Source organism: Carassius carassius, chromosome 37, assembly GCF_963082965.1.
Source record: "Carassius carassius chromosome 37, fCarCar2.1, whole genome shotgun sequence".
NCBI classification, from domain to species: Eukaryota; Metazoa; Chordata; class Actinopteri; order Cypriniformes; family Cyprinidae; genus Carassius; species Carassius carassius.
In genome coordinates, this window is record NC_081791.1 from 6,235,991 (window position 1) to 6,251,483 (window position 15,493).

General features: G+C 37.2%; 1 protein-coding gene and 1 long non-coding RNA gene across 2 annotated transcripts in view; one reads left to right on the forward strand and one right to left on the reverse strand.

Moving 5' to 3' along the window:
* The window catches only part of LOC132117662 (uncharacterized), a 150,746-nt gene that overhangs the window by 31,780 nt on the left and 103,473 nt on the right, over window positions 1-15,493 (reverse strand). The gene's annotated exons all lie outside the window — the stretch shown is intronic.
* Window positions 48-15,493, forward strand: part of stxbp3 (syntaxin binding protein 3) — a 20,957-nt gene continuing 5,511 nt past the window's right edge. The window contains exons 1-17 of the mRNA XM_059527232.1: window positions 48-159; window positions 1,191-1,240; window positions 2,180-2,261; window positions 2,493-2,569; window positions 2,654-2,726; window positions 3,122-3,222; window positions 3,335-3,480; window positions 3,572-3,665; window positions 5,392-5,516; window positions 5,635-5,733; window positions 6,661-6,727; window positions 6,833-6,898; window positions 7,044-7,124; window positions 7,952-8,087; window positions 9,811-9,917; window positions 10,239-10,340; window positions 12,877-12,962. Coding sequence (XP_059383215.1) covers window positions 114-159; window positions 1,191-1,240; window positions 2,180-2,261; window positions 2,493-2,569; window positions 2,654-2,726; window positions 3,122-3,222; window positions 3,335-3,480; window positions 3,572-3,665; window positions 5,392-5,516; window positions 5,635-5,733; window positions 6,661-6,727; window positions 6,833-6,898; window positions 7,044-7,124; window positions 7,952-8,087; window positions 9,811-9,917; window positions 10,239-10,340; window positions 12,877-12,962 — 1,538 coding nt within the window. The 5' untranslated portion in view covers window positions 48-113. The remainder of the gene's footprint in view (window positions 160-1,190; window positions 1,241-2,179; window positions 2,262-2,492; window positions 2,570-2,653; window positions 2,727-3,121; window positions 3,223-3,334; window positions 3,481-3,571; window positions 3,666-5,391; window positions 5,517-5,634; window positions 5,734-6,660; window positions 6,728-6,832; window positions 6,899-7,043; window positions 7,125-7,951; window positions 8,088-9,810; window positions 9,918-10,238; window positions 10,341-12,876; window positions 12,963-15,493) is intronic.

The following is a 15,493-nucleotide window of genomic DNA, read 5'->3' on the forward strand; positions in this document are numbered from 1 at the left end:
TAAATCTGTGCATATCTTCTTCTGGCAAAACTCTCCACACGTGCACGCGCGCTCCCTCACCCCTCCCAGATGACGGAGGCGCGCGGCCGTAGACTTGTTGTGCCTCACTCAAGATGGCAACTGGAGCAGATCACGGCTTGAAAAAAATTGTTTGGCAAAGTAAGTACATTGAGTAATGAGGTGATTTTTCTACAGCCCTCTTATATACATCGTCATTTATAAGAGTTCAGCTCAGTGGAAGAGCTGTCAGAAGTTTAAAGAGATGGGTTTATCCTGAGAGAGTTTCAGTCGTTTAATGAAGTTGTTTAGGCGTTGTTTTGGTGCCAGTGGAGACGAGCTGCAATATGGATTGTGTTCCGTTTTATTTTTTGAGCTATGTTTGCCTCAGTAAATTTCTCGCATGTGTCATTGAGTCCCAGTTTCCGTTAGCTGCTGTGCTAACGTTAGCCAGTCCAGTCCTGCTCCGGGGGTTTCCGTTTGTAACGGGGAAAGGGTCAGTAGCTGCGGGGTTCTGTAACCTCTCCTCACTTTTGGAGACGTCATAATGGAACTTAAGTTCTCCCGCGCGCGTGTTCCAATCTGTGAACTTTAATGACTTCCGGTCGGCAGAGTTATGGACTGGTATTTATGTTCACAACACTTGATGACAACTGGCCATAACAACAAACACACACACACACACACACACACACACACACACACACAAACACAAAGTAATTTTTCAATGTTAAAGATATGGATTCAAGCGTAATGTGTATATGTGTCTATGTGTTTTTAAAAGTATTATAAATGGTTATATGCACTTTCACATATCAAACGTTATACTGCAGTGATTCTAAGGGGGCCTCAGCAAATTCCCAACACTGTGATATATGGCTCAAATCATATTAAATGTTTATTTTATTTATATATGACTTGTATATAACTCAGAATAGGAGACACATCCACAGGTCAAGATCTACATAAAATAACAAAATAGTATTTTACACACATGCTTATTTATAATATTTCTAAGCGTTTTTATTTATTTATTCATTTACATGTGGATTTATTCATTTACTCTTCAAGCAGAACACACTCTAAACAGAAAGTAAAGCGTCTTGAAATTTTTTGGGATTTTCAGTTTCCCGTTGCATCAGCAAAACTGATTCATTGCCACAACTAACAGATCCCTTTATTCGTCATCACAGGAATCAAGGACACCCTCATTGCAGACTGCAGAAAGTCAGAAGTATGGAAGGTCAGTTTGAATGTTTTCTGTGTATATTTTGCACATCTGTGGCACTGAGGGCTGTCCAGGTTCATCTGCTTGATTGGACTCCCTCTGTTTGCTCCCGCTGTTTAAACACAGGCTGAGCAGGTCACCTTCACCACATTTACTTTACTATATACCAGTGGTTTTCAACCTGTGGGCCGCGGCCCCCTAGCGGGTCGCGATGGTATTGCATGTGGGCCGCCAGTTACTATTAAAAGAAATAATATTGTTCATATATGTAAAAATGTCTAAGTCATAACATAATAACATCATTTCATATATATATATATATATATATATATAAAATAACAAAATAAATATTACACTGTAACTATGCTTCCACTATTCGAGCTCACTGATTGGTTTAAGAATAAACCGCCAATTTATCTTAGATATTTGTGCTGCATATAGAACAACAGCAGTTCACTGAACAATAGCGGGGTCAGTTAATATTTTTTGCAGTGGCCCGCACAAATATGTGTTTCGTTGTGTGGGCCGCGAGTTGAAAAAGGTTGGGAACCACTGCTATATACTAATCAAACCATACTATCCCTGCTAATACTTTATGGTATTTTTTCATTTATTTTGACAAATTCATTAGAAAGAACCGGTTCGTAAGAACTCACAAATCAGACTTCACATCTCACACTATTACACTGTAATTACACAGTTAATTAATTTAGTATTATTAATTACCAACGTGTACTTATTATAGGGTTAGTGTCAGGGTTTGGTTTAGGGTTGATTGTTTGTAGTTATGCATCAGTGTACTAAAAAATTTTTACTGACTTTACACTGATTGACCCTTTGGACATTTGTTATAATGAAGGGTATTTTAATCTGAAAAGAAAAGTGTAATGGAAACCAGTAGATGATTCACATACAATACAATGACTGTTTCACATGTCAAACCTGTCCTCACAGATCCTCATTCTGGACCAGTTCACCACGCGCCTCCTCTCCTCCTGCTGCAAAATGTCCGACCTCATGTCGGAGGGCATCACGAGTACGTAGAAGTCCTGTTGTGTATCATGTGTGTCAGACAGAAACCCAGCCGTCTGCTGATTCAGTGTTTAGACTTCATTGTGTAGCGAGAAGAGTCGGACGCTCTTCCTTCCTGTGTTTTCCAGAAGGGAAGCTTTTGGTTTTCTCCACATCGAGCAAAAGAATAGACATGTGTTAGACGGGGGGTAGGGGTGTTATTGTCATAACGTGTTACTCTCTCGTTTGTTCACAGTTGTGGAGGACCTGCACAAAAACAGAGAGCCAGTTCTAGAGATGAAGGCCATCTATTTCATGAGAGCCACTGCTGAGGTCAGGGCGCAGCTGACACAAGTAATAATGTCACATACTTTACTGTGCTGATCTGTGAGTGACCCGGATGCTTTATATTTGCAGTGTATTGATGCATTTATTAATGACTTCAAACCGAAACCCAAATACAAAGCTGCCTATGTCTTCTTCACTGACTGTGAGTTCACTGATACGAGTATCTCAAAATTGTGTTAGTGCTGTCAAACGATGAATCGCAGTTAATCACATCTAAAATAAATGTTTCGATTACATAATGTGTGTGTGAACTGTGTATATTTATCATGTATATATAAATACACGCACATACAGTATATATTTTGAAAACATTTACATGTATTTATATTCCTGTAATTTACATCAAATGTATATATTTCTAAACATATTTTTATTAAATATGTACATGCATGTGTATTTATATACGTATATATACAGTGCATACACATATTATGTAAACAAAAGCATTTATTTTGGATGCGATTAATTGTTTGACAGCACTGTGTTATTTTCAGCAAGAGTGATGTTTTTATTACTTTTATATCAAAATGTCCACAGACTGTCCTGATGATCTCTTCGACAAGATGAAGAAGAACTGTGCCAAGCACATTAGAGTGTGTAAAGAGATCAACATCTCGTTTCTGCCGCTGGAAGCACAGGTGAGTGTATCTGGAGATTCATTTAGCCTGTAATGGCTGAGAGCTGTGTTGTTCATGACTCTGTGTGTGTGTGTGTGTGTGTGTGTGTGTGTTGTATGGGTGAGCTGTGCAGGTGTTCAGCTGTGATAACGCAGAGGCCTTCAAGAGCATCTACTCTCCGAACAGTCAGGACCGAGATCAGACGCTGGAGATGATAGCGGATCAGATCGTAACGCTCTGTGCCACGCTGGACGAGTATCCTGGAGTCAGATTCAAGAAGTACAGTCAGCCAGCACGTGCTCAGACTACACCTGGTGCTCGAATGGATGTTTAATCTACCTTTCTGTAATGAATTTTCTGTTCCATGTAGAGATCCGTGTCTTAATTATGGAAAGAAGTTGGCTGAACTTGTGGATAATAAACTGGCACGACATTATGAGTTGGATGATAATTCAAAGAAAAAGGTGAGCATTACAGTGTAACTGATTGATATATGGTTAGATTAGAGCTTGGGATAGACGATGTGGGCTTAACCCTCTGGGCTTCTTCGTAAATGGGTCACACTTAGCTTCCTCCCGCCCGAAAACGGGCGAAGCCTTAAAATTGTACTTTACTTTTTCCCAGGATAACCAATCAAATATATTTTTGTTCTATAATGTTTTCTGATTATTATTTAGAATTTTTAGATTTTTTTATGATACTTTGCATTAATTATATAATTTTTATGAGCTATTTTTTCCATTAGAATTAATATATAATTTTTTATTTTATATTGATTTTTTAAAAAAAATTCAATAAATGCAGCATTTCACATCAAAATAGAGTGCTAGCCTAAAAAAAAAATGTTCCAGGAGAAGAACTTCATCTAGTGGCTTTAAAAAATAGCCACTTTTGTGTAATGTCCTGTACCAGCCTGTAGGCTGTCTATAGCTTCCTATATATCCTATATAGAAAGGCTTTTTGATTCCTTTTGTTGTTTTAGACATGATTTCTCTATCTTATTCGTTTTTTTTATTTAGATATACATTTAGATATTCTAAAAGATGATTACTTTATTTTCTTAACAAAAATGTTTAGATAAGTATCAGGTTTTGCATTATGATTACAATCAAACTATAGCATTTGGTTAGAAAGGGAACACAATGTGTGTGTGTGTGTGTGTGTGTATGTGTGAGTGAATGTGTGTGTGTGTGTGTGTGTGTGTTGCATTTGAGCGAGAGTCTCTTTTTGTATTTTTTATTTATTTATTTTTGCATATTCTCAAAATTTGCTGTTGCAGTCTTACCAGTCTCTCTCTCTCTCTCTCTCTCTCTCTCTCTCTCTCTCTGTGTGTGTGTGTGTGTGTGTGTGTGTGTGTGTGTGTGTGTGTGTGCATTTGAGCAAGTTTTTTTTTTCATTTATTGATTTTATGTGGAATATTCTACAAATTTGCTGTTGCAGTCGCCAGTTTATCTGTGTATGTGTGTGTGTGTTTGTGTGCGTGGGTGTGTGTGTGTGTGTGTGTGGGGGGGGGTCTTATTTGCACTCTTGATGTTCTAGAGTGTCACCCCTTCATTGCTGTACACTTTTTTTCAGCACAGTTGCTGATCTGTAGCTTGTACCACCAAAAGTTTCTCTGAGTTTTCCTATTTTTTCATATTTCCCATTCATTTCCTATGTCACCCGTTTTCGGGCGGGAGGAAGCTAAGTGTGACTTTTTTTTTTTTACGACCCTTTAACATATCAGAATCATCTCCTTGATTTTTTTGTGTGTTCATATAGGTAATACAACAAAAGTCACCAAGTTTCATCCCCATCCGATGAAGCAAAAAAATTAAACATTTAAAAACGTTCAAGTTTTCGCCCGTTTTCGGGCGAAGAAGCCCAGAGGGTTAAACGTATATCGCGATCATTTCTGGTATTTATTGCGTTAGTTCTATCAATGAATGTAATTCGGGGAATCTTATGCGTTCATATACACTTGAAATTCCCTGAACATTTGAGGATTGAGGACAATCGTTCTGAAACAGATTCATTGTATAAGATTGAACTGATTCAGGAAAATGAACTGGCGACTGTATAAGCCCAAGTTTTGTAGGAAAGCCCTAGTAGGATTGGTGAATAAGATTGTGTTTTCCCTGAGGCTTGCTCTTTAGTCTGTGAAGTTTGTTCTTTTTCTGATAAGTGATACTACTTTCTTTTCACGTTCAGGATAAAACGCCGGCTCAGCTTCTGATTGTGGATCGAGCGCTGGACCCTGTTAGCCCTATTCTTCATGAGCTCACTTACCAGGCCATGGCTTATGACCTCATACCAATAAAGGACAACATCTATGAGTATGACACCGCAACCTAATTCAGCCAAATCGCTTGATTTCTATTTATTTTAACAGGAATCCTTGCTCTTATTGTGCTTCTCCTGTGTGTTTGTGTTTTTCTGTGTGTCTTCTCTTAGGTATAAGTTAAAGGATGGCTGTAAGAAAGAAGCTTTACTGAATGAAGAGGATGAATTATGGGTCAAGCTACGTCACATGCACATTGCTGAGGTCACTGGGTGAGTTCAGTCTCCACCGTTTGACACGCGGTCACTGGGAGGAGTGAGCCGTTTGGTTTCGTTTATGTTGGGCTGGTGTAGCCTAAATGTTTATCTGTAATACATTTAATGTTGAATCAAATAAAATATTTTTTTAAAAGATACTATTTTTAATGTCTAATTAATACTTTCTCATTTTTATTATTATTTTTTCTCAAAAAAATTGCTTTAATCTTTTTGGGGTAGTTTCATAGCCATATATAACTTGATTAATTAATCGACACATCTTGTCGTTAATAAGATTAAACATTTTAATCGACTGACAGCACTAATTATGAAATATTGTTACAATTCAAAATAATTGTTTTCCATGTGAATATATTGTAGAATGTAATTGATTCCTGTGATGTGCAGCTGTATTTCCAGCATCATTCCTCCAGTCTTCAGTGTCACATGATCTTCAGAAATCATAATAATGTACTGATTTACTGCTCAAGAAACATTTCATTATTATCAATGTTGAAAATAGTTGTGCTTCCCAATATTTTGAGAAGCCGAGATATAATTTATATTTCTGGATTCTTTGAGAATTAGAAAGTTCAGAAGAGCAGAATTTATTTGAAATATATATTTTTTGTAACATTTATAAATAGCACTTTTTATCAAGTTAATGCATCCTAGATTCTTCTTAAAAAAAATAAAATAAATAATAATAATTCACCCTGACCCCAGACTCCTTCCTCCTCCTTGGAGCTTATTGTAGTACATTATGGGATTGCTTTAGCCACAAAAGATAAATGCATTGTAGCTTTGGTATTTGTCATTATGGGGGTTATGCACAACAAACCCCTGTAAAACATCCAGATGTGATGTCAGGAACAAAACCTATTACTGTCATAAATATACTTGTTAATGTAACCAGCACTATTGTATTTATTTATTCCAAAGGCAAATCCCCAAACTGGTGAAGGAAATCTCTGCCAGCAGAGGTGACAGGAAACAGGCCGATGAGAAGGTACAGTGTATTTGTACTATTAATTATTCCTCCAAACAATAACAGTAGTGTCCAGCTGCAGATTCCCTCATGTGAGTATGTCATAGATGCCCCTGTCATTGGCAGATCTCAATCGGAGGCCTATCACAGCTCATGAAGAAGATGCCAGGCTTCCGCAAGCAGATGACTCAGGTACTCATGTCCTGAAAGAGCGTGCTCTCACGTGACGCCTGTGACTGTGAACATCACATTCATACTGCATATACGTTCAGCAGTGGTGGTGGAGGCTGCCTAATACTCTCACTTAGAGTTTAATATTCCCATTTCTCTCCCTCAGAAAACTGTCCACTTAAGTTTAGCTGAGGATCTGATGAATCATTACCAGAAGAATGTGGAAAAACTCTGCAAAGCCGAACAGGTAACGCTTAATGATGCCTTGAGAGAAAGTCTAAGACTACTTTTTTGAGTCCTGCTGCCGCAAGGTTATATTCTGCACCCACCCGCTCCTGCTATATATTCACTCTTTATTCACTCGCTGTCCACTTAGAATAATTTTCTTCCTGATGCAACCGTTCCCGCTAAATTTAGATCTCGTTTCCAGAGTCTCACATTTAAATTTCCGCTACTGAAAGAAAGAAAGATAGGCTAACAAATAAAAGTGTAGTCTGCACAAACTTGTGTTGTTTTATTCGTCTTGTCCAAAGTCTTGATTTTATTGACTTTGACTAGAATTTATATGAATTATCTTAAGACACAAAATGTGTTTAATATTGTATGCAACACAGTAGGGGAAAAAAAGTGTCAGAGAAGATGAAAATGTTCAAATTCAAAAATTGTATTTCTTATTTTTATTCATCTTGTCAGGATACAATTCGTTTAACATTTACAACACAATAGGAGAAAGTGTTGCAGAGAGAAAAAATGTAGGTTGTACAAAAATAGCCTAATTAGCTATTTTTATCCGTCTTGTCAAAATACTAAATTCCTTTGATTTTAAGACCGCAGGAAAAGTGTTGCAGTGAACAATAAATGCGACATATTTCATTTAAAATTATAGGCTAAGAAAAATATAGACAAAACAGAGTTGAACATCCTTCAAGGACAGGACACGTCGCTCTATCCTTATTCTGCTCTGTAACTCATTGACAACTTATAATATATGTATATGTAAATATACGCAGGAGAGCCATGGGAATGCAGACCTCTAGTGTGTCTCTAGTGGGTCTTTTTGTGCTTTGCTTGTAGGATCTGGCTGTGGGTGCAGATGCTGAAGGACAGAAGGTCAAGGACCCCATGAGGACGTTACTTCCTGTGCTGTTGCACCCACATGACACCACTGATAAGATCCGGGCCGTTCTTCTCTACATCTTCAGTCTGAACGGTGAGCATTTTTCTGTTCTTGACATGTAGTGATTGGGAAACTGTCAAGCTTAGTACACTGCCGTTCAAATGCTTGGGATCAGTAAAACTTTCAGTGTTTTTTAAAGAAGTCCACAAGGCAGGATTCGAACTCGGGACACCCGAAGCACAACTGCGCCATGTGTGACCCTGGACCACAAAACCAGTCAATTTGGAATTAAGATTTATACATCATCTGAAGGCTGAATAAATAAGCTTTCGATTGATGTATGGTTTTTCAAGATAGTACAATATTTGGCTGAGATCCAGCTATTTGAAAATCTGTAATCTAAGGGTGGAAAAAGTTTACAGAAGTATTGAGAAAATTGCCTTTAAAGTTGTTCAAATGAAGTTCTTAGCATTGCATATTACTAATCAAAAATTTGGTTTAGATGAATTTATTGTAAGAAATTTACAAAATATCTTTACTTAATATCCTAATGATTTTTGCCATAAAAGAAAAATCATGAAAATAGCTAAAAAAATAGCTAAAACCACTAAAAATAGCTGGTCAGATGATCTCAGGGGACTAACAGAGGAATACTGGTTCAGTACCTCCAGATATGTTGGTGCCAACCAATTCAGAGATTTAAAAACACACACTAAAATTTTATGTTCAATTCGGAGATGGACCGGCAGCGATTTGAGAGAAGACAACGTAATATGACTTTCGAGTGCTGGTCAGCATATTTGCAGCTGCATTTTGAACTGGCTGTAGACATGCCAGGGCTTTCTGGCCAACTCTCATACAGAGAGAATTACAATAGTCTAAGCATGAAAAAATAAATGTCTTTTCAAGAGAAAAAAGGCTGCATCTTTGCTAAAAGTCTCAAATTAAAAGAAAAAAAAACAAGATTTTACCACCAAATTTATTTGCTTGGCAAATTTGAATTCTGAGTCAAAAAGTACAGCTACATTTTTCACTACTGCTTTATTATGTTTAGCCACGGAGCTAAGAATAGAGTTGATAGTAGTTTGATTGCTGACTGGGCCCCCCAAAAAAACGTAATCTCCATTTTATTTTCATAAAATTTTAAAAGTTTAAAAGTTCATACCAGACCCATTGTCTTTTTGAAGTGGCAAAAAAATTAGCATATCATCGGCATAACAATTAAATGAAACATGTTTCCTAAGTATAGTTTCTAAAGGGAGAAGGTACAGTGACAACAGAAGGGGGGCAACAATAGATCCTTGAGGGACTCCACACTAGTGGAGCTGACGCTGACATACATTCACCCAATTTTACAGTGAAACTTCTATCTGCTAGATATGACTTAAACCATTTAAGAGCTATTCCAACATAGTTTTCCAGTCCAAAATATTATGATCAACGGTGTCGAATGCTGCACTCGGGTCCAATAACATTAGGATCGACAAGGTCCCAAAATCAGCATTAAATAGTATATTATTTTAAACTTAAAAGTGCTGATTCTGTGCTATGTTTTGCCCTAAACCCAGATTGAAAAAAACGTAATATTACAAATTATTGTATTAGAATAAAAACTACCTTCTCCAGAATCTTAGAAAGAAAAGGCAGTTTTGAGATTCGTCGAACAATTTTTTTTAATCAAATAAATATAGCTTTGATGAGCAGGAGAGACTCGATTAAAAACATTTAAAATCTTACTCATCCCAAACTTTTGAATGGCAGTGTGTTTTCCTGCTGGGTGAGTGCAGCTGTATGTGTGTTTGTGTGTGATGAGCAGGTACGACAGCAGAGAACCTGAATAAACTGATTCAGCATGTGAAAATTGAGGATGAGAAAGGGTATATCCTGAACTGGGAACATCTGGGAGTTCCCATTCTATCCACGGTGAGCCTGCGGATGCTTTCTGTCTCCTCTGGCACTCCTTCTTTTCCTACTGATATTGCATAATTCGCTCATACTGGTGACTTATTATTTGGTTCTGATGCATTTTAAATTACAGTTTTGTAGTTTTAAATGTATTTGGCATCCATACCAACAAACTTTCCTGACACTCAATGGCATTTTCTAAACCACAGTAAAGGATAAATTTACTATTTATTTAAGAGTATTTGACATTTCTGATTGGACGTGTGAAATACAAATGCTGTTTAACAGGGACTTATTTTTTCTGATATTCCGTTTTACCTTCATCTCTCTTCATAACAGCCGAGCATGTTTTCTTTTCGTAAACAATCTCGGAGAGACCGGTCAGATGAGGAGACTTACAAAGTGTCTCGCTGGACACCAATGATTAAAGATATAATGGAGGTGAGTGACACTTACTCTTAAACATCAGTTACCAAACTGTGTCTAAAGCACTTTTAGACAAACGTAAAAAATGTAGTGCTCAGCAAATAAATGTTTTAGTATTTATTTTATTTTTTTTATCCAGAAATAGTTTTTTTTTTCCTATCTGAGTGGTTTGTTTGTTTGTTTAAAATGTAATTTATTTCTATGGTGCAAAGCTGAATTTTCATTAAAAAAAAAAAAACTTACTTACCAAAACCTTGTGAATGGTATTATGTGTGTGTGTATGTGTATATATTTATGTATATGTATGTATATATATATATGTATATGTGTATATATATATATATATAATTATAAGTAGTTGGATAGGCCATATTACAGGTGCTGGTCATATAATTAGATTATCATCAAAAAGTTGATTTATTTCACTAATTCCATTCAAAAAGTGAAACTTGTATATTATATTCATCCATTACACACAGACTATTATATTTATTATATTTATTTTATTTTTGATGATTATAACTGACCACTAAGTAAAATCTCAAATTCAGTATCTCAGAAAAAAAAAATATATAACTAAGACCAATACAAATAAAGGATTTTTTGAAATCTTGGCCAATTGAAAAGTATGAACATGAAAAGTATGAGCATGTACAGCACTCAATACTTAGTTTGGGCTCCTTTTGCCTGAATTACTGCAGTAATGTGGCGTTGCATGGAGTCGATCAGTCTGTGGCACTGCTCAGGTGTTATGAGAGCCCAGGTTGCTCTGGTAGTGACCTTCAGCTCTTCTGCATTGTTGGGTCTGGCATATCACATCTTCCTCTTCACAATACCCCATAGATCTTCTATGGAGTTAAGGTCAGGCGAGTTTGCTGACCAATTAAGAACAGGGATACCATGGTCCTTAAACCAGGTACTGGAAGCTTTGGCACTGTGTGAAGCTGACAAGTCCTGTTGGAAAATGAAATCTGCATCTCCATAAAGTTGGTCAACAGCAGGAAGCATGAAGTGCTCTAAAACTTCCTGGTATACGATGTGTTGACCTTGGACCTCAGAAAACACAGTGGACCAACACCAGCAGATGACATGGCACCCCAAACCATCACTGACTGTGGAAACGTTACACGGGACCTCAAGCAACGTGGATTATGTGCCTCTCCTCTCTTCCTCCAGACTCTGGGACCCTGAAATCCAAAGGAAAAGCTAAATTTACTTTCATCAGAGAACATAATTTTGTACCACTCAGCAGCAGTCCAGTCCTTTTTGTCTTTAGCCGAGGCGAGACGCTTCTGATGCTGTCTGTTGTTCAAGAGCGGCTTGACTCAAGGAAGGCGACAGCTGAAACCCATGTCTTGCATACGTCTGTGCGTAGTGGTTATTGAAGCACTGACTCCAGCTGCAGTCCACTCTTTGTGAATCTCCCCCACATTTTGAATGGGTTTTGTTTCACAATCCTCTTCAGGGTGTGGTTATCCCTATTGCTTGTACACTTTTTTTCTACCACATCTTTTCCATCCCTTCACCTCTCTATTAATGTGCTTGGACACAGAGCTCTGTGAACAGACAGTCTCTTTTGCAATGACCTTTTGTGTCTTGCCCTCCTTGTGCAAGGTGTCAGTGGTCGTCTTTTAGACAACTGTCAAGTCAGCAGTCTTCCCCATGATTGTGTAGCCTACAGAACTAGGCTGAGAGACCATTTAAAGGCTTTGCAGGTGTTTTGAGTTAATTAGATGATTAGATTGGGGCACCAGGTGTCTTCAATATTGAACCTTTTCACAATATAAACATTTTCTGAGATAATGAATTTGGGATTTTCCTTAGTTGTCAGTTATAATCATAAAAATTAAAATAAATAAACATTTGAAATATATCAGTCTGTGTGTAATGAATGAATGTAATATACAAGTTTCACTTTTTGAATGGAATTTCAACTTTTTGATGATATTCTAATTAAATGACCAGCACCTGTAGACTGTAGACTTATTTAACTGTAGATCGTTTTTGTTACTCTATCTTTGTCTTCTATATGTAAATGACTTTGTATCCCTGCATAAGGCAGATCAAGTTGCTGAATACTTAAAATAAATTACACTTTGGTCATATGCAAACAAGCTCATAGTTGTGATATCATATCTGTGAAATTATAATTCTCTCATTATTTACTCATCCTCATGTCGCACCAAATCTCTATGGCTTTCTTTTTTCTGTGAAACGCAAATGAAAATATTTGCAATGTGAGAGATTTCTAACCATCCATTGAAAATCCTTTCCACCGTTTTTTAAGTTTCAAATAGTATATAAGGACATGGCAAAATTAACTCGCATGAATCAAATGGTTTAAACCAAATCTTCTGAGGAGACCCGATGACTTTGAATGGATTTAAGCACAAATATTATGTAAAAGTTATTTTTTAATCATTAGTGAGAAGAGCCAATAAAGATGAGTGTCATGTTGCTTACTGATAAATCAGCTTGTGTCAGTTAAACCTGTGTGTGTGTGTGTGTGTGTGTGTGTGTGTGTGTGTGTGTGTGTGTGTGTGAATGGCAGGATGTGGTGGAGAACAAGCTGGAGGTCAAGGACTGGCCGTATCAGTCTGAATGTCCGTCTGTGTGGAACGGCTCGCGTGCTGTAAGGTAGGGCAGGAGAGGCTGATTCACACAAATCACTCACACTTCACAAGTGTCTTGCATAACAAATTAATAACCTTAATTTCCTTTAAGATACACCCTTAAATATTGTACATTCAGTACAACAGCAGCTGTGGCATATTTTCTTGGCAGCTCATACATCAGTTTGAACTGTAAATGCCCAGTGTTTCATCATAACTGTTGAGTGTAAAGTTCAGTGTCTCTCTCTCTTCATTCCTCTGGCTGTCAGAGTGGTGAGGTAAGACGAGAGCGAAGATCAGTCCTTTGGGGTTTTTCTGTGTGCACATAAAGCATTAAGTTTAATTTCTTTACTTTAATAACATGGGCCTACCTAAAGTTTAAAGGCTGCTCATTTCCTGCTGATGATCTTATTGCATGATGTGATAGATCATACTGTACCGTTCAAAGGTTTGGGTCAGAACGATTGATTTATTGGTTGATTGAAAGAAATTAATAATATTAATCTGTGCTTTTATTCAAATTGATCAAAAATGACAGATTAATATAATATAATATTTTTCAGATGCAGAGATTGTTTCCATGTATTAATTGCTAAGCAGTTTTCTCTCTTTTTTTTAAATTGATTTTAAAAAGATTACAAATATAAACAAGGGTTAGTTTGCTTTTGTTTGTTTGTTTTGCATATATTTAATGTTAAATTAGTAAATAAGTAAATCTGTGTATCAAACTGATAAAAAGGGATGATAGACATTTGTAGGTTTACAAAAGATTTATATTTCAAATATATATATATATATATATATATATATATATATATATATACAGTCGTGGCCAAAAGTTTTGAGAATTACATAAATATTAGTTTTCAAAAAGTTTGCTGCTAAACTGCTTTTAGATCTTTGTTTCAGTTTTTTCTGTGATGTACTGAAATATAATTACAAGCACTTCATACGTTTCAAAGGCTTTTATCGACAATTACATGACATTTATGCAAAGAGTCAGTATTTGCAGTGTTGGCCCTTCTTTTTCAGGACCTCTGCAATTCGACTGGGCATGCTCTCAATCAACTTCTGGGCCAAATCCTGACTGATAGCAACCCATTCTTTCATAATCACTTCTTGGAGTTTGTCAGAATTAGTGGGTTTTTGTTTGTCCACCCACCTCTTGAGGATTGAACACAAGTTCTCAATGGGATTAAGATCTGGGGAGTTTCCAGGCCATGGACCCAAAATTTCAACATTCTGGTCCCCGAGCCACTTAGTTATCACTTTTGCCTTATGGCACGGTGCTCCATCATGCTGGAAAATGCATTGTTCTTCACCAAACTGTTGTTGGATTGTTGGAAGAAGTTGCTGTTGGTGGGTGTTTTGGTACCATTGTTTATTCATGGCTGTGTTTTTGGGCAGAATTGTGAGTGAGCTCACTCCCTTGGATGAGAAGCAACCCCACACATGAATGGTGTCAGGATGCTTTACTGTTGGCATGACACAGGACTGATGGTAGCGCTCACCTTTTCTTCTCCGGACAAGCCTTTTTCCAGATGCCCCAAACAATCGGAAAGGGGCTTCATCGGAGAATATGACTTTGCCCCAGTCCTCAGCAGTCCATTCACTATGCTTTCTGCAGAAGATCAATTGGAGAGAAGTGGCTTCTTTGCTGCCCTTCTTGACACCAGGCCATCTTCCAAAAGTCTTGGCCTCACTGTGCATGCAGATGCGCTCACACCTGCCTGCTGCCATTCCTGAGCAAGCTCTGCACTGGTGGCACTCCGATCACGCAGCTGAATCCTCTTTAGGAGACGATCCTGGCTAGGGCTGGGATAAACGATTATTTTTTTACAGATTAATCTAGCGATTATTTTTTTCGCTGCATCGATTAATCTAACGATTAATTTTTTAGCCCGATTTGATTTCGATTATCTCCCCATTAATTGACTACTAACAATTTATACATGTTGATTTACATATCTGAATGAAAAAAACATCAATTCCTTAACATTGCAATATATGTTTATTGCTCTTAAATTACAAAATAAAAGACTAAGAATGCATTACTTTGCACTTGTATAGAGATAGCATTCAATAAAACCTTGAAGCCTTGAAAACACATAGCTTACTGAATAAAGCTTACTGAACACATAGGGCCTAGCTTACTGAAAAAAAGTTCTTCTTTCAGATGAAAATAACAACAACTTGATGTCTAGCATTCAATAAAAAAGTTCACCCAAAATACTTGTTTAGAGCAATTGAAAGAATACAGTAACCAATGTAACCTTTAGGGCTTTAAGCTAATACAGAGAGTGCTTTTCCAAAAAATAAAAAAAAATAAAATTAACAGGAGCCAGCAGCCTGTCATGTAGAAAAAAAAATCACCGAATGCTCCACGTGAAACTTTGGCGTTCCGCGCTTTTTCTATCGTGTCTAATGATTTTGGTTAATATGCACGAGGGAGGGAGAGAGGGAGAGAGAGAGAGAGAGAGAGAGAGAGAGAGAGAGAGCAAGAAGCGCTCGTGTTGTTTGAAGAATGTGAGTGCGTGCACACAGCCGGGGCTATCT